We start from the raw sequence: 19,241 nt of genomic DNA, 5'->3' as shown, positions 1-19,241 counted from the left end.
GTTGTAGTAGACAGTCAAAAAATTGTCGTGCTAAGGCCCCATAGGACCAACACATCAGAACAACAACCGTCGTTGAAGAGAAGCTTATATCGAAAGGATCCAACTGAAAGATACATGAATAAAGATGAACAAAGACCGGATCCGAGCAGATCCACAAAAGACGGGAACGTATCTGGTGCACCAAGGCAATTGGTGCTACCGGTGCACCAGACCTCGTTGCACATTCAAAAATGTTCAAAAAATATCTGGAAAAATTTAATGTATCGATACAACATCAATGTATCTTGTCACAAAAATTCAAATCAAAAATCAAAACAATGGTCAAGATACAAAATTGACAAATTTGACATCAATGTGCTAATGGGCCCAAACTGAAGCTCAACTTGTGTTATGTACTATTCAGTGTCAAATTTGTTATTTTTTATCTCGAGCAATGTTTCGAATATTGATCTAATTTTTTGTGACAACATACATTTATGTTGTGTCAGTGCACTATTTTTTTCCTGATTTTTCGAACATTTTTTAGTGGCAACGGACGCCCGGTGCACTGGTAGCACCAATTGTCTTGGTGCATCAGATACATCCCTCACCAAAGACAACCACCAACCTAATCTCTTGAGATTCGCCGAAAATACATCTCCACACGCCCTCCGATGATGATAGATGCACCATTGGAACATGGGATAGGCGTGGAGAACCTTATTCCATCTTCAAAAAGCCGCCGTCGTCTCGTTTTCCTGAATATGACACAAATCCTAATAAAACTTGGAAAAGCACTTAGAACAAAGCCATCCCATCGGTAAGGGTCGGGATTCACCGTGCACCCATGGCGCTATGGCCACAAGAGACGTGGCAGATCGCCGCTGCCGCTGCCGACAGGAGGCACAAAACCTAGCCGTCTTTCCTTGGAGGAAAGACACACGGATAAGACAATATTCTTCACGGAACTTTGCAGCCATATGACTCATTCTAATGTCTTTTATTCAGGGAAACTTTCTATTTATTTATTTTTTCACTATTATCATCGCTTCTCTCTCGCCGAAGCCAAGCAAAACTTGTTATAATAGAGAGTTAGAAAGTTGTCGTGCTAAGACAAGTCCTATATCTATGTTTTTTTTAAGTTTCTAACCCAGTTCTGAACTTTTTCTCTAAAATATAAGTGAGATGTGCTCCCTCAACACAAAATCCACATTCATATTCCATTCAATTGGGAATCTTCTATATCTAAATAGCTAGCCCCCACTAAGGTATTTTTCTCAACATGCAAGCATACCACCTCATCATTCAACATGCATAAGAAAATGCCCACCTCAACATGCAACTATGCATATTAAAAATCCACTACAACATGCATGCATGTAAAATTTCATTTTATTATACTATTTACATTTAATTCTTATATACTTTCAGAAACTATTGTTTCAAGAATTCATGTTCTATATAATCAAAATCTCATTGAAATATTGCAAATATTTCCGTAACAACGTGCGGGGCATCATCTAGTATCCAAAGTGCGGCCCACATGTCATCCCAGCGAAAACGCCCGGAGGAGAAAAATATCTCCCCTGGATCAAGTTAAGTTTGTTGTGCGATGGCGACGACTGCATCGTGTCCTCCTTCCGTTCTCCTCCCCACTCGCACCACCGCCGCCGGAGCGCGGTTGACTTCCGCCCACGGTAGCAGAGCCGCCCACGCGGTCACCACCAGCGGCGCCGCCGCCGCACGACAACCGTTAGCAATGGGCATGGCGAGGGCCCTGCTGCCGCAGCGCGCGCCGCTGCTCCGGCGGCTCCTCATGGCCGGCGCGCTGGCCGCCTCCTGCACCTGCTTCCTCCTCGTCCTCCAGGCGCAGGCCTCCGTGCCGCCGCGCTACGACGGCTTCGCCTACGGGGTCGGGGCCGCCGCCTGGAAGGACGCCGTCCTCGTCGAGGCCTTCCTCGACCCGCTCTGCCCCGACAGCCGCGACGCCTGGCACCCGCTCCGGCTCGCCGTCGAGCGCTACTCGCCGATGGTCTCCCTCATCGTCCATCCCTTTCCTCTCCCGTAAGATCCGGCCGCGCATCCGCTCCTTTGGTTCCTCTCTCCCCCCTCGCCTGCTAGCAGCGGCTGCTCTGATTCTCTGTGCTCCACACTATGTGGACTGTATCTTAGTGAAAAAAATAGCGCATTTGAGCAGTCTCCCACTGCACGGTTACATGGGACAGTCTCCTGAGATTGCGAATTCAGGCGATTGAAATCTCATCTGAGTATGAGTGGCCTGAGTGAGCCAGCAAGTGATTCCATTAGTTATAACTTGGTAACTTTCGGGAATGGAAAATCTGTGGGACTGTCCTCGGGCGATGTGTACTCTGGCTATTGAGATTGATCCATGGGAAAAGGCTAGAGTTACAGTAAGATTACAGGGAGGTATATTGCCACTGATTAGATGCGGTAGAAGGGATTGTGAATGGTTGTCAGATATTTCTGGAGATGAGGTATAGCCAATAGTCCTGGCATTGACACTCTAGAATTTGATAATTTGGCTGGATCTTCCCTAGCATCTGGCCCTGTTTCATTGGCCCTTTATGGCTTTATCGATTTAGATGTGTGCTACAGTATTTGGTTCAGATTTTGGTCCTGTTGGTCTCTGCGATATTTATACTGAACTTGAACATGTAAAATTTCATTGGCTGGCGTCAGTCACAAAAAATAGTGTGCTTCGCCTTGCATTTTCACTTGATAGAATCTGGCACTAATGTGATTCTTATAGCAGAAGGTGCTATACACCTCATTATAACACCATTTTACTGTGCTGCAAAACTGCAGGTACCACACCTATTCATACCATGCCTGCCGTGCACTTCATATAGCTAACAAGTTGAATTCGTCATCAACCTATCCGTTGCTGGAGCTGTTCTTCAAGAATCAGGTCAGTTGCATTCTTTAGTTTAACCCGTAACCTTTGTTATGATACTTCCCTCATTGCAACTCCTATGTTGGTTTATCATTTACCTGTGCAAGTTTTTTTTTCCATAAATGGGTAATGCTTCTCCAGGGGCGTGTCATCAAATACTTCATGATTTCAAAATTTGAAGTTACATAACCAATTTGCAGCATTTCCTTTTGTAGTTTTTTGGTATCCGTGCGTGTTATTTTATTTTATGATATGCCATACTCTGTTTCGTCAAGGAATCACAGTCAAGTAATAAATAGGTATATAAGTGCATGCTTTACGTGGGTTTGCACATCCGTGCGCTCCAGGGTTTGCCAATATGTGTGCAGAACGCATATGAGAACCTTCAAAGCTTTTGCTCTGTTTGCTAATATCATGGAGTGTGGCCTTGCAAATCTGTGTGCTGCAGGGTTTGCCAATATGTGTGCAGAACACATATGAGAACCTCTAAAGTTTTTGCTCAGTTTGTCAATACCCTGGAGTGCCTGACCGATGATTTAGCATTGTCATGCTCGATTGGCAGATTCTGTCAGAAACCGATTAGAACCTGGAAACCAGTTTTAGGCTCTACGAAGTAAGTCTTACAAAATCAAGGTTTAAGCCAAACTGGAACACCGCAAATAGCAAAAACACAAGCCAGCCAACATCCACCTTGCCTGTCCTGACAAGCAAGAAGGCGAGCGAAACAGAATACCACCTCAGGAGCACTAGGGCTGTGCACTCAGGGTACTTTGCCGCCATCCTTTTCTGTCTCATACAACTCTTGACAACACGTCGAAATTGACACACATGCAGGGAAAATTCTCCAACCGCGCGACATCGTCAATATCGAGCACTGCTGTGACCGGCGAGATATCGAAGATGGCGGCCCAGGCGGTGGGTAATTCAGTCTCCGAGTTCCAGTCGGGTTTCAGCGACATGAGGTCGGACATGGCAGCGAGGGTTTCTTTCAAGGTCAGCTTCACTTGTCGCATCGAGTACACTGTTAGAAATTCCAGCTTCAAGCATCTTTTCTTGAATCGTTTGTTATCGCTGCCATTGGATAAAACCTTTCTGAACTACGGATCCATTGCTGCATTCTTATCAGTATGGGTGCACGAGAGGGGTGGCTGGCGCGCCGTTCTTCTTCGTGAACGGCTTCCTCCAGCCCGGAGGCGGGTCGCCCATCGACTTCAGCACATGGACCAGCATCCTGGAGCCCCTCGTCGCGCATCACGGCCAGACCATCGAGATGTTCACTTCGGTGTAATGTAAGCATTGCAATCGCCTTTTATATGTTTGGAACCAAAGGATGGCTATTGTACAGACAGCAGCCCTGTGTGTGTAAACCGGTCGACAGTAGTATTTTGTTCTTCTATGGAACCCCGCGCCCAGATGAAAACAGTGTATACTCTTGTTTCGTTTTGGACGTAGATTGATGGGAAATCAGTTTCGTTTTCTGTGTTGCTAATGGTCGGTCAATCAGCTGTTCAAGCTTTTAGTGCCACCTCAGGCTTATGGTTGCTTTGGGTCTTGTTCTCTTTGTCAGTCTGTCGCGCGCTCATTCGATCGGCAAAGGGTAGGGCTGAGTTGTTCCCTGATGGAACCTGAACCGAACCATCAAGAATACTGTCCTTTTTTTTCGGGTGAAAGAAAGTTTTATTCCGTAAGATAGGGTTACAATTTTGAAACAATAAGTCCTCACAACAAGGAGGGCTCGAGTTTAACCATACTGCAGTACAAGTTTTGATACGGTTATTATAACTATCTTTTTGCCGTCACTCCACCTCCGACCGAGGATCTGACCGTGGCTGGTACCGGGTGACGTTGTGCCCTGCCTGTACGTCCACGGGCACCGACTTGATTAGTGTCCTGTGGCCGACGGGCGCTACCATATCGTATCAGCGTCGTCGCCGGTTTTCACGGTCGGGCGTACTGTAGGTGGCACGGCCGCTGGCGACGGAGGATTTTTACACGCGACGCAGGCTGGGCAAGGGCAACCATCGTTTCGCTGGGGTTCACGTGTCGTCGCGTCGGGGTCCGTCCTATCCAGCAGCATCATCCCGGTTCGCAAGATCGGATTCTGCCTTTTCTTTCCTCTACTAAATGTTAAAAATCTTGCATCAATTTTTTTAACGATTCCCATTGAACGCCCGGATTCGTCCTGCAAAAACAGATACATTTCCGTGCTTCCGTAGAAGGATTTGCCATGTTCTAAACTGATAATTGTCATGTAGTGTACCTTGAGTACAAATCAGAAGCAAGACGTAGGGTATTATCTTTTTCAAAGGGTCAAACCTGGATAACTCCATCGTTTGAACCCTGTTCTGTTACTTTGGGCCACGTTCGCCACCATACCGAGGGTACTAATGGTTCTTTTTTTTTTAGTATCGGTCAAAAAGGGCCAGCACGAGCGAGTTGAGCGGCAACATGCCCGATCTGAGGAACGCGAGAAGCGCGGGCAAGACACGGTGGACCGATACTTCGAAGTGCTCCCGTGTGGCCGATGTGCTCGCACAGTTCGTCCATGGGCTCCTCGACGCCTTGCCGCCAGGTTCGCCCGTACTCACGCAGCCCCGGCTCTACTCTACACACCAAGGATGTGTCCGGTTACCACACCGTGTTTCGGTTCCCCGCATCTATGGCTCAACTGGATCTGGCTGAGTACGAGGTATAAACTATGTTGTGCAACTCGTTTGGTCTCTTGTATTGCTACGAGCACTTGTGTGTCTGGTGCTTGGACATCTACATGCGTGCTTTTGGGATTACTAGATGCAACAGACAACTGTTTGGTTGTGTGCAAGTTGTCGTTCTAATCACCCCTTTTAAATGTGGTGAACTTACCACCGATATGCACATCAAGTAGAGACCATGATGAACACAGATGAGCACAACATATAAACACAACAGAGTAAAACATTAGATTATGGCAGTCATTATCACATAGTATGCACAAATCCAAAGGGGGGGTTGAAGACAACACGGACATCCAATGTCCCTCAGAACATCAACAAATAGACAACTTTCTGACCAAAACACATGGATGCCCCAACACAACATCAGCAAAATAGACAAGTGAAGTTGTGCTTGTGGCATTTGTACCTGCAGATGGTGGAGTTGCTGGCATTGTAGATCTGGACCTTGAAGCCGAGGTTCGACATCTTGAAGACGAGGAGGTCGTAGAGCACTATCTTGTGCTTCAGGGTGAAGTACTGCCAACCCCTCCCCGGTACGATATGCTCGTTGAACTCTTAGACATAGACCCACCTGTTGCAGTCCATGTTCACCAAGAGATTGACGACACGTGGAAGCCTGATGTATATCCAAGTCTTCATCACCGGGAGAAAAGCCTTGGGGATGTCGAACATGGCTATGTTATTAGTGTTGGGGAACGTAGCAGAATTTTAAAATTTTCTACGCATCACCAAGATCAATCTATGGAGTTATCTAGCAACGAGGGAGAGGGGAGTGCATCTACATACCCTTGTAGATCGCGAGCGGAAGCGTTCAAGAGAACGGGGTTGATGGAGTCGTACTCGTCGTGATCCAAATCACCGATGACCGAGCGCCGAACGGACGGCACCTCCGCGTTCAACACACGTACGGTTGGAAAGACGTCTCCTCCTTCTTGATCCAGCAAGGGAAGGAGAGGTTGATGGAGATCTAGCAGCACGACGGCGTGGTGGTGGAAGCAGCGGTGATCTTAGCAGGGCTTCGACAAGCACCAACGAGAGGGAGAGGTGTCACGGGGGGAGAGAGAGGCGCCAGGGACTTGGGTGCGGCTGCCCTCCCTCCCCCCCCCCACTATATATAGGGCCCCTAGGGGGGCGGCGGCCAAGGGGGACTTGCCCCCCAAGCCAAGTGGGGCGCCCCCCACCCCTAGGGTTTCCAACCCTAGGCGCAGGGGGAGGCTCATGGGGGGCGCACCAGCCCACCAGGGGCTGGTTCCCCTCCCACTTCAGCCCATGGGGCCCTCCGGGATAGGTGGCCCCACCCGGTGGACCCCCGGGACCCTTCCAGTGGTCCCGGTACAATACCGATTACCCCCGAAACTTTCCCGATGGCCGAAACTTGACTTCCTATATATAAATCTTCACCTCCGGACCATTTCGGAACTCCTCGTGACGTCTGGGATCTCATCCGGGACTCCGAGCAACTTTCGGGTTATCGCATACTAATATCTCTACAACCCTAGCGTCCCCGAACCTTAAGTGTGTAGACCCTACGGGTTCGGGAGACACGCAGACATGACCGAGATGACTCTCCGGTCAATAACCAACAGCGGGATCTGGATACCCATGTTGGCTCCCACATGTTCCACGATGATCTCATCGGATGAACCACGATGTCGAGGATTCAATCAATCCCGTATTCAATTCCCTTTGTCAATCGGTACGTTACTTGCCCGAGATTCGATCGTCGGTATCCCAATACCTCGTTCAATCTTGTTACCGGCAAGTCACTTTACTCGTACCGTAATGCATGATCCCGTGACCAAACACTTGGTCACATTGAGCTCATTATGATGATGCATTACCGAGTGGGCCTAGAGATACCTCTCCGTCATACGGAGTGACAAATCCCAGTCTCGATCTGTGTCAACCCAACAGATACTTTCGGGGATACCTGTAGTATACCTTTATAGTCACCCAGTTACGTTGTGACGTTTGGTACACCCAAAGCACTCCTACGGCATCCGGGAGTTACACGATCTCATGGTCTAAGGAAATGATACTTGACATTAGAAAAGCTCTAGCAGACGAACTACACGATCTTGTGCTATGCTTAAGATTGGGTCTTGTCCATCACATCATTCTTCTAATGATGTGATCCCGTTATCAATGACATCTAATGTCCATAGTCAGGAAACCATGATTGTCTATTGATCAACGAGCTAGTCAACTAGAGGCTCACTAGGGACATGTTGTGGTCTATACATTCACACATGTATTACGATTTCCGGATAACACAATTATTGTTGGGGAACGTAGCAGAATTTTAAAATTTTCTACGCATCACCAAGATCTATCTATGGAGTCATCTAGCAACGAGGGAGAGAGGGGTGCATCTACATACCCTTGTAGATCACGAGCGGAAGCGTTCAAGAGAACGGGGTTGATGGAGCCGTACTCGTCGTGATGCAATTCACCGAAGATCCTAGCGTCGAACGGACGGCACCTCCACGTTCAACACACGTACGGAGCGAGGACGTCTCCCGCGCCTTGATCCAGCAAGGAGGAGGGAGAGGTTGAGGAAGAGGGCTCCAACAGCAGCACGACGGCGTGGTGGTGGTGAAGCTGCAGTACTCCGGCAGGGCTTCGCCAAGCTCTTACGGAGGAGGAGAGGTGTTGGGAAGGGGAGGGGCTGCGCCTTGGATGTTATGTGCAGCCCTCCCCTTGCCCCTCTATTTATAGGGGAAGGAGGAAGGGGGCCGGCCCCCTCTAGATGAGATCTAGAGGGGGGCGGCGGCCAAGGGGAGGGGGCTTGCCCCCCAAGCAAGGGGGGCGCCCCCTTTAGGGTTTCCCCCCAACCCTAGGCGCATGGGCCCAAGGGGGGGATGCGGCCAGCCCATGTAGGGCTGGTTCCCTTTCCTCTATAGCCCATTAGGCCCTCCGAGAGAGGTGGCCCCTCCCGGTGGACCCCCGGAACCCCTCCGGTGGCCCTGGTACAATACCGATATGCCCCCGAACCATTTCGGTGACCATATGACAACTTCCTACATATAAATCTTCACCTCCGGACCATTCCATAACTCCTCGTGATGTCCGGGATCTCATCAGGGACTCCGAACAACATTCGGTAATCACATACAAGTCTTCCTAACAACCCTAGCGTCACCGAACCTTAAGTGTGTAGACCCTACGGGTTCGGGAGACATGCAGACATGACCGAGACGACTCTCCGGTCAATAACCAACAACGGGATCTGGATACCAATGTTGGCTCCCACATGCTCCTCGATGATCTCATCGGATGAACCACGATGTCGAGGATTCAATCAATCCGTATACAATTCCCTTTGTCAATCGGTATGTTACTTGCCCGAGACTCGATCGTCGGTATCCCAATACCTTGTTCAGTCTCGTTACCGGCAAGTCACTTTACTCGTACCGTAATGCATGATCCCGTGATCAACCACTTGATCACATTGAGCTCATTATGATGATGCATTACCGAGTGGGCCCAGAGATACCTCTCCGTCATACGGAGTGACAAATCCCAGTCTCGATTCGTGCCAACCCAACAGACACTTTCAGAGATACCTGTAATGTACCTTTATAGTCACCTAGTTACGTTGTGACATTTGGCACACCCAAGGCACTCCTACGGTGTCCGGGAGTTGCACAATCTCATGGTCTAAGGAAATGATACTTGACATTCAGAAAAGCTACAGCAAACGAACTACACGATCTTTGAGCTATGCTTAGGATTGGGTCTTGTCCATCACATCATTCTCCTAATGATGTGATCCCGTTATCAATGACATCCAATGTCCATAGTCAGGAAACCATGACTATCTTTTGATCAACGAGCTAGTCAACTAGAGGCTCCCTAGGGACGTGTTGTGGTCTATGTGTTCACACATGTATTATGATTTCCGGATAACACAATTATAGCATGAACAATAGACAATTATCATGAACAAAGAAATATAATAATAGACATTTTATTATTGCCTCTAGGGCATATTTCCAACAGTCTCCCACTTGCAGTAGAGTCAATATTCTAGTTACATTGTGATGAATCGAACACCCATGCAGTTCTGGTGTTGATCATGTTTTGCTCTAGGGAGAGGTGTTCCCCCTAACTGTGCACTGTTGCGAAAGTTCATCGTTTCGAAGCACCACGTGATGATCGGGTGTGATAGATTCTTACGTTCGAATACAACGGGTGTTGACGAGCCTAGCATGTACAGACATGGCCTCGGAACACATGCGAAACACTTAGGTTAACTTGACGAGCCTAGCATGTATAAACATGGCCTCGGAACACAAGAGACCGAAAGGTCGAGCATGAGTCGTATAGAAGATACGATCAACATGAAGATGTTCACCGATGTTGACTAGTCCATCTCACGTGATGATCGGACACGGCCTAGTTGACTCGGATCATGTAATCACTTAGATGACTAGAGGGATGTCTATCTGAGTGGGAGTTCATAAGATGAACTTAATTATCCTGAACATAGTCAAAAGGTCTTCGCAAATTATGTCGTAGCTCGCACTTCAGTTCTACTGTTTAGTTATGTTCCTAGAGAAAATTTAGTTGAAAGTTGATAGTAGCAATTATGCGGACTAGGTCCGTAAACTGAGGATTGTCCTCATTGCTTCATAGAAGGCTTATGTCCTTAATGCACCGCTCAGTGTGCTGAACCTTGAACGTTGTCTATGGATGTTGCGAACATCTGACATACACATTTTGATAACTACGTGATAGTTCAGTTAAACGGCTTAGAGTTGAGGCACCGAAGACGTTTTTGAAACGTCGCGAAACATATGAGATGTTTCGAGGGCTGAAATTGGGATTTCAGGCTCGTGCCCACGTCAAGAGGTATAAGACCTCCGACGATTTTCTTAGCCTACAAACTAAGGAGAAAAGCTCAATTGTTGAACTTGTGCTCAGATTGTGTGAGTACAACAATCGCTTGAATCGAATGGGAGTTGATCTTCCAGATGAAATAGTGATGGTTCTCCGAAGTCATTACCACCAAGCTGCTTGAGCTTCATGATGAACTATAATATATCAGGGACATATATGATGATCCTTGAGATATTCGCGATGTTTGACACCACAAAAGTAGAGATCAAGAAGGAGCATCAATTGTTGATGGTTGGTGAAACCACTAGTTTCAAGAAGGGCAAGGTCAAAAAGGGATGCTTCATGAAACGGCAAATCAGCTGCTGCTCTAGTGAAGAAACCCAAGGTTGAACCCAAACCCGAGACTAAGTGCTTCTGTAATAAAGGGAACAGCCACTGGAGCAGAATTACCCTAGATACTTGGTAGATGAGAAGGCTGGCAAGGTCGGTAGAAGTATAATGGATATACATTGTGTTAATGTGTACTTTACTAGTACTCCTAGTAGCACCAGGGTATAAGATACCGGTTCGGTTACTAAGTGTTAGTAACTCGAAATAAAAGCTACGGAATAAATGGAGACTAGCTAAAAGGTGAGATGACGATATGTGTTGGAAGTATTTCCAAGGTTGATCAAATATCGTACGCTCCCTCTACCATCGAGATTGGTGTTTGCGTGGAGCATAGACATGATTGGATTATGTCTATCGCAATACGGTTATTCATTTAAGGAGAATAATGGTTACTCTGTTTATTTGAATAATACCTTCAATGGTCTTGCACCTAAAATGAATGGTTTATTGAATCTCGATCGTAGTGATACACATGTTCATGCCAAAAGATATAAGATAGTAATGATAGTACCACCTACTTGTGGCACTGCCACGTAAGTCATATCGGTATAAAACGCATGAAGAAGCTCCATGTTGATGGATCTTTAGACTCACTCATTTTTGAAAAAGTTTGAGACATGTGAACCATGTCTATTGGTGTATATGCATGAAGAAACTCCATGCAAATGGACCGTTTGGACTCACTTGATTTTGAATCACTTGAGACATGCAAATCATACCACATGGGCAAGATGACTGAAAGCCTCGTTTTCAGTAAAATGGAACTAGAAAGCAACTTGTTGGAAGAAATACATTTTGATGTGTGCAGTCCAATGAGTGCTGAGGCGTGTAGTGGATATCGTTATGTTCTTACTTCACAGATGATTTGAGTAGATGTTGAGTACATTTACTTGATAAATCACGAGTCTGAATTATTGAAAGGTTCAAGTAATTTCAGGGTGAAGTTGAAAGATCGTCATGACAACAGGATAAAATATCTATGATATGATCATAGAGATGAATATCTGAATTACGAGTTTGGCACAAAATTAAGACATTGTGGAAATTGTTTCACAACTAATACAGCCTGGAACACCATAGTGTGATGGTGTGTCCGAACATCATAACTGCACCCTATTGGATATGATGCATACCATGATGTCTCTTATCGAATTACCACGATAGTTTATGGGTTAGGCATTAGAGACAACCACATTCACTTTAAATAGGGCACCACGTAATTCCGATGAGATGACACCGTATGAACTATGGTTTAGAGAAACCTAAGCTGTCATTTCTTAAAAGTTTGGGGCTGCGACGCTTATGTGAAAAGTTCCAGGCTGATAAGCTCGAACCCAAAGCGGATAAATGCATCTTCATAGGACACCCAAAACAGTTGGGTATACCTCCTGTCTCAGATCCGAAAGCAATAAGGGATTGTTTCTAGAATCGGGTCCTTTCTCGAGGAAAAGTTTCTCTCGAAAGAATTGAGTGGGAGGATGGTGGAGACTTGATGAGGTTATTGAACCATCTCTTCAACTAGTATGTGGCAGGGCACAGGAGTTGTTCCTGTGGCACCTACACCAATTGAAGTGGAAGCTTCTGATAGTGATCATGAAACTTCAGATCAAGTCACTACCAAACCTCGTGGGATGACAAGGATGCGTACTACTTCAGAGTGGTACGTAATCCTGTCTTGGAAGTCATGTTGCTAGACAACAATGAACCTACGAGCTATGGAGAAGCGATGGTGGGCCTGGATTCCAAAATGTCTCGAGGCCATATAATCCGAGAGAGGATCCATATATGAAAACAAAGTGTAGACTTTGGGAGAACTACTTGATGGTCGTAAGGCTGTTAGGTACATGTGGATTTTAAAAGGAAGACGGACAATGATGGTAGGTATCACCATTAAGAAAGCTCGACTTGTCGTTAAGATGTTTTCCGACAAGTTCAAGGAGTTGACTGCGATGAGACTTTCTCACTCGTAGCGACGCTAAGAGTCTGTTGGAATTATATTAGCAATTACTGCATTATTTGTGAAATCTTGCAGATAGGATGCCAAAAACCATTGTTTCCTCAACGATTTTTGAGGAAAGGTTGTATGTGATACAACCGGAAGGTTTTGTCAATCCTGAAAGATGCTAATAAGTATGCAAAGCTCCAGCAATCCTTCTAAGGACTGGAGTAAGCATCTCGGAGTTGGAATGTATGCTTTGATGAGATGATCAAAGATTTTGGGTGTATACAAAGTTTATGAGAAACTTGTATTTCCAAAGAAGTGAGTGGGAGCACTATAGAATTTCTGATGAATATATGTTGTTGACATATTGTTGATCAGAAATGACGTAGAATTTCTGGAAAGCATATAGAGTTATTTGAAAGTGTTTTTCAATGGAAAGCCTGGATTAAGCTACTTGAACATTGAGCATCAAGATCTATAAGGATAGATCAAAACGCTTAATGATACTTTCAAATGAGCACATACCTTGACATGATCTTGAAGATGTTCAAAATGGATCAGCCAAAGAAGGAGTTCTTGCCTGAGTTGTAAGGTATGAAGTTAAGACTTAAAGCTCGACTATGGCAGAATAGAGAGAAAGGACGAAGGTCGTCCCCTATGCTTAAGACATAGGCTCTACAGTATGCTATGCTGTGTACCGCACCTGAAATGTGCCTTGCCATGAGTCAGTAAAGGGGTACAAGAGTGATCTAAGAATGGATCACAGGACAGCGGTCAAAGTTATCCTTAGTAACTAGTGGACTGAGGAATTTTCTCGATTATGGAGGTGGTAAAAGAGTTCGTCGTAAAGGGTTACACCGATGCAAACTTTGACACTAATCCAGATTATTTTGAGTAGTAAACTGGATTCGTATAGTAGAACAGTTATTTGGAATAGCTCCGAATATAGCGTAGTAGCTGCATCTACAAGATGACATAGAGATTTGCGAAGTACATACGGATCTGAAAGATTCAGACCCGTTGACTATAACATCTCTCACAAGCATAACATGTTCAAACCCAGAACTCATCGAGTGTTAATCACATGGTAATGTGAACTAGATTATTGACTCTAGTAAACTCTTTGGGTGTTAGTCACATGGGGATGTGACCGTGAGTGTTAATCACATATCGATGTGAACTGGATTATTGACTCTAGTGCAAGTGGGAGACTGTTGGAAATATGCCCTAGAGGCAATAATAAATTAGTTATTATTATATTTCCTTGTTCATGATAATCGTTTATTATCCATGCTAGAATTGTATTGATAGGAAACTCAGATACATGTGTGGATACATAGACAACACCATGTCCCTAGTAAGCCTCTAGTTAACTAGCTCGTTGATCAATAGATGGTTACGGTTTCCTGACCATGGACATTGGATGTCATTGATAACGGGATCACATCATTAGGAGAATGATGTGATGGACAAGACCCAATCCTAAGCCTAGCACAAGATCATGTAGTTCGTATGCTAAAGCTTTTCTAATGTCAAGTATCATTTCCTTAGACCATGAGATTGTGCAACTCCCGGATACCGTAGGAGTGCTTTGGGTGTGCCAAACGTCACAACATTACTGGGTGGCTATAAAGGTACACTACAGGTATCTCCGAAAGTGTCTGTTGGGTTGGCACGAATCGAGACTGGGATTTGTCACTCCGTGTAAACGGAGAGGTATCTCTGGGCCCACTCGGTAGGACATCATCATAATGTGCACAATGTGATCAAGGAGTTTATCACGGGATGATGTGTTACGGAACGAGTAAAGAGACTTGCCGGTAACGAGATTGAACAAGGTATCGGGATACCGACGATCGAATCTCGGGCAAGTATCGTACCGCTAGACAAAGGGAATTGTATACGGGATTGATTAAGTCCTTGACATCGTGGTTCATCCGATGAGATCATCGTGGAACATGTGGGAGCCATCATGGGTATCCAGATCCCGCTGTTGGTTATTGACCGGAGAATTATCTCGGTCATGTCTGCATGTCTCCCGAACCCGTAGGGTCTACACACTTAAGGTTCGGTGACGCTAGGGTTATAGAGATATTAGTATGCGGTAACCCGAAAGTTGTTCGGAGTCCCAGATGAGATCCCGGACGTCACGAGGAGTTCCGGAATGGTCCGGAGGTAAAGAATTATATATAGGAAGTGCTATTTCGGCCATCGGGACAAGTTTCGGGGACACCGGTATTGTACCGGGACCACCGGAAGGGTCCCGGGGGTCCACCGGGTGGGGCCACCTGCCCCGGGGGGCCACATGGGCTGTAGGGGTGCGCCTTGGCCTATATGGGCCAAGGGCACCATCCCCAAGAGGCCCATGTGCCAAGAGAAGAGGAAAAGGAAGAGTCCTAAAGGGGGAAGGCACCTCCGAGGTGCCTTGGGGAGGAGGGACTCCTCCCCTGGCCGCACCCTTTCTTGGAGGAAGGGCCAAGGCTGCGCCTCCCCCCTCTCCCTTGGCCCTATATATAGTGGGGGAAAGGGAGGGCAACCTAACCTAAGCCCTGGCGCCTCCCTCTCCCTCCCATGACACATCTCCCTCCTCCCGCAGCGCTTGGCGAAGCCCTGTTGGAATCCCGCTACTTCCACCATCACGCCGTCGTGCTGCTGGATCTCCATCAACATCTCCTCCCCCTTGCTGGATCAAGAAGGAGGAGACGTCGCTGCTCCGTACGTGTGTTGAACGCGGAGGTGCCGTCCGTTCGGCGCTAGGATCATCGGTGATTTGGATCACGATGAGTACGACTCCATTAACCCCGTTCTCTTGAACGCTTCCGCGCGCGATCTACAAGGGTATGTAGATCCACTCCTCCCTCGTTGCTAGATGACTCCATAGATAGATCTTGGTGACACGTAGGAAAATTTTGAATTTATGCTACGTTCCCCAACATAAGGAATGCCGTTTTGACGTCCATTTGCCATATCTCATAATCATAGAATGCGGCAATTGCTAACATGATTCGGACGGACTTCAGCTTCGCTACGGGTGAGAAAGTCTCATCGTAGTCAACCCCTTAACTTGTCGATAACCCTTAGCGACAAGCCGAGCTTTATAGATGGTCACATTGCCATCCGCGTCTGTCTTCTTCTTAAAGATCCATTTATTTTCTATGGCTCGCCGATCAACGGGCAAGTCAGTCAAAGTCCATACTTCGTTTTCATACATGGATCCTATCTCAGATTTCATGGCTTCCAGCCATTTGTCGGAATCCGGGCCCGCCATCGCTTCTTCATAGTTCGAAGGTTCACCGTTGTCTAACAACATGATTTCCAAGACAGGGTTGTCGTACCACTCTGGTGCGGAACGTGTCCTTGTGGACCTACGAAGTTCGGTAGCAACTTGATCTGAAGTTTCATGATCATCATCATCAACTTCCTCTCTAGTCGGTGCAGGCACCTCAGGAACATTTTCTTGATCTGCGCCACTTACCGGTTCAAGAGGTAATACTTCATCAAGTTCTACCTTCCTCCCACTTATTTCTTTCGAGAGAAACTCTTTCTCTAGAAAGGACCCATTCTTGGCAACAAAGATCTTGCCTTCGGATCTGAGGTAGAAGGTATACCCAACAGTTTCTTTAGGGTATCCTATGAAGACGCATTTTTCCGACTTGGGTTCGAGCTTTTCAGGTTGAAGTTTCTTGACATAAGCATCGCATCCCCAAACTTTTAGAAACGACAGCTTAGGTTAATTCCCAAACCATAATTCATACGGTGTCGTCTCAACGGATTTTGACGGAGCCCTATTTAAAGTGAATGCGGCAGTCTCTAAAGCATAGCCCCAAAATGACAGCGGTAAATCGGTAAGAGACATCATAGATCGCACCATATCTAATAGAGTGCGATTACGACGTTCGGACACACCATTACGCTGAGGTGTTCCAGGCGACGTGAGTTGTGAAACTATTCCACATTTTCTGAAGTGTGTGCCAAATTCGTGACTCAAGTATTCTCCCCCACGATCTGATCGCAAGAACTTGATTTTCCTGTCACGTTGATTCTCAACCTCACTCTGAAATTCCTTAAACTTTTCAAAGGTCTCGGACTTGTGTTTCATTAAGTAGACATACCCATATCTACTCAAGTCATCAGTGAGGGTGAGAAAATAACGATAGCCACCGCGAGCCTCAACACTCATTGGACCGCACACATCAGTATGTATGATTTCCAATAAGTTGGTTGCTCTCTCCATTGTTCCTGAGAACGGAGTCTTGGTCATTTTACCCATGAGGCATGGTTCGCACGTGTCAAATGATTCGTAATCAAGAGACTCTAAAAGTCCATCTGCATGGAGCTTCTTCATGCGTTTGACACCTATGTGACCAAGGCGGCAGTGCCACAAGTATGTGGGACTATCATTATCAACCTTACATCTTTTGGTATTCACACTATGAATATGTGTAGCATTACGCTCGAGATTCATTAAGAATAGACCATTCACCATCGGAGCATGACCATAAAACATATCTCTCATATAAATAGAACAACCATTATTCTCGGATTTAAATGAGTAGCCATCTCGAATTAAACGAGATGCTGATACAATGTTCATGCTCAAAGCTGGCACTAAATAACAATTATTGAGCTTTAAAACTAATCCCGTAGGTAAATGTAGAGGTAGCGTGCCGACGGCGATCACATCGACCTTGGAACCATTCCCGACATGCATCGTCACCTCGTCCTTCGTCAGTCTCCGCTTATTCCGCAGCTCCTGCTTTGAGTTACAAATGTGAGCAACCGCACCGGTATCAAATACCCAGGAGCTACTACGAGTACTGGTAAGGTACACATCAATTACATGTATATCACATATACCTTTCGTGTTACCGGCCTTCTTGTCCGCTAAGTATTTGGGGCAGTTCCGCTTCCAGTGACCACTTCCCTTGCAATAAAAACACTCAGTCTCGGGCTTGGGTCCATTCTTTGGCTTCTTCCCGGCAGCTTGCTTACCGGGCGCGGCAACTCCCTTGCCGTCCTTCTTAAAGTTCTTCTTACCCTTGCCTTTCTTGAACTTAGTGGTTTTATTCACCATCAACACTTGATGTTCCTTTTTGACTTCTACCTCTGCTGATTTCAGCATTGAATATACTTCAGGAATGGTCTTTTCTATCCCCTGCATACTGAAGTTCATCACAAAGCTCTTGTAGCTCGGTGGAAGCGATTGAAGGATTCTGTCAATGACCGCGTCATCCAGGAGATTAACTCCCAGCTAAGTCAAGCGGTTATGCAACCCAGACATTTTGAGTATGTGCTCACTGACAGAACTATTTTCCTCCATCTTACAGCTGAAGAACTTGTCGGAGACTTCATATCTCTCGACCCGGGCATGAGATTGAAAAACCATTTTCAGCTCTTCGAACATCTCATATGCTCCGTGTCTCTCAAAACGCTTTTGGAGCCCCGGTTCTAAGCTGTAAAGCATGCCGCACTGAACGAGGGAGTAATCATCAGCACGTGACTGCCAAGCGTTCATAACGTCTTGGTTCTGTGGGACGGGTGCGTCACCTAGCGGTGCTTCTAGGACATAATCTTTCTTGGCAGCTATGAGGATGATCCTCAGGTTCCGGACCCAGTCCGTATAGTTGCTGCCATCGTCTTTCACTTGGTTTTCTCTAGGAATGCGTTGAAGTTGAGGACAACGTGGGCCATTTGATCTACAAGACATATTGTAAAGATTTTAGACTAAGTTCATGATAATTAAGTTCATCTAATCAAATTATTCAATGAACTCCCACTCAGATAGACATCCCTCCAGTCATCTAAGTATAACATGATCTGAGTTAACTAGGTCGTGTCCGATCATCACGTGAGACGGACTAGTCAACATCGGTGAACATCTTCATGTTGATCGTATCTTCTATACGACTCATGCTCGACCTTTCGGTCTTCTGTGTTCCGAGGCCATGTCTGTACATGCTAGGCTCGTCAAGTCAATCTAAGTGTATTGCGTGTGTAAATCTGGCTTACACCCGTTGTATTCGAACGTTAGAATCTATCACACCCGATCATCACGTGGTGCTTCGAAACAACGAACCTTCGCAACGGTGCACAGTTAGGGGGAACACTTTCTTGAAATTATTACGAGAGATCATCTTATTTAAGCTACCGTCGTTCTAAGCAAATAAGATGTAAAACATGATAAACATCACATGCAATCAAACAGTGACATGATATGGCCAATATCATTTGCTCCTTTTGATCTCCATCTTCGGGGCTCCATGATCATCGTTGTCACCGGCATGACACCATGATCTCCATCATCATGATCTTCATCATCGTGTCTTCTTGAAGTTGTCTCGTCATCTATTACTTCTACTACTATGGCTAACGCTTTAGCAATAAAATAAAGTAATTACATGACGTTTATGTTGACACGCAGGTCATAAATAAATAAAGACAACTCCTATGGCTCCTGCCG

At 46.1% G+C, this 19,241-nt stretch overlaps 1 protein-coding gene across 1 annotated transcript; it reads left to right on the top strand.

Annotated features, from left to right (window-relative positions):
• Window positions 1-1,563: 1,563 nt before the first annotated feature.
• Window positions 1,564-4,382, top strand: LOC125510263 (uncharacterized). Its single transcript, XM_048675385.2, has 4 exons — window positions 1,564-2,043; window positions 2,806-2,908; window positions 3,728-3,886; window positions 4,020-4,382. Exons 1-4 carry the CDS (start codon window positions 1,592-1,594, stop codon window positions 4,179-4,181), a joined length of 876 nt encoding a protein of 291 aa, XP_048531342.1. The 5' UTR covers window positions 1,564-1,591; the 3' UTR covers window positions 4,182-4,382.
• Window positions 4,383-19,241: the final 14,859 nt, after the last annotated feature.

This window comes from Triticum urartu, chromosome 5A (genome assembly GCF_056163025.1).
Source record: "Triticum urartu cultivar PI428250 chromosome 5A, HENAU_Tu73, whole genome shotgun sequence".
Classification (NCBI taxonomy): Eukaryota; Viridiplantae; Streptophyta; class Magnoliopsida; order Poales; family Poaceae; genus Triticum; species Triticum urartu.
This window is presented reverse-complemented; position numbering and strand designations above follow the sequence as displayed.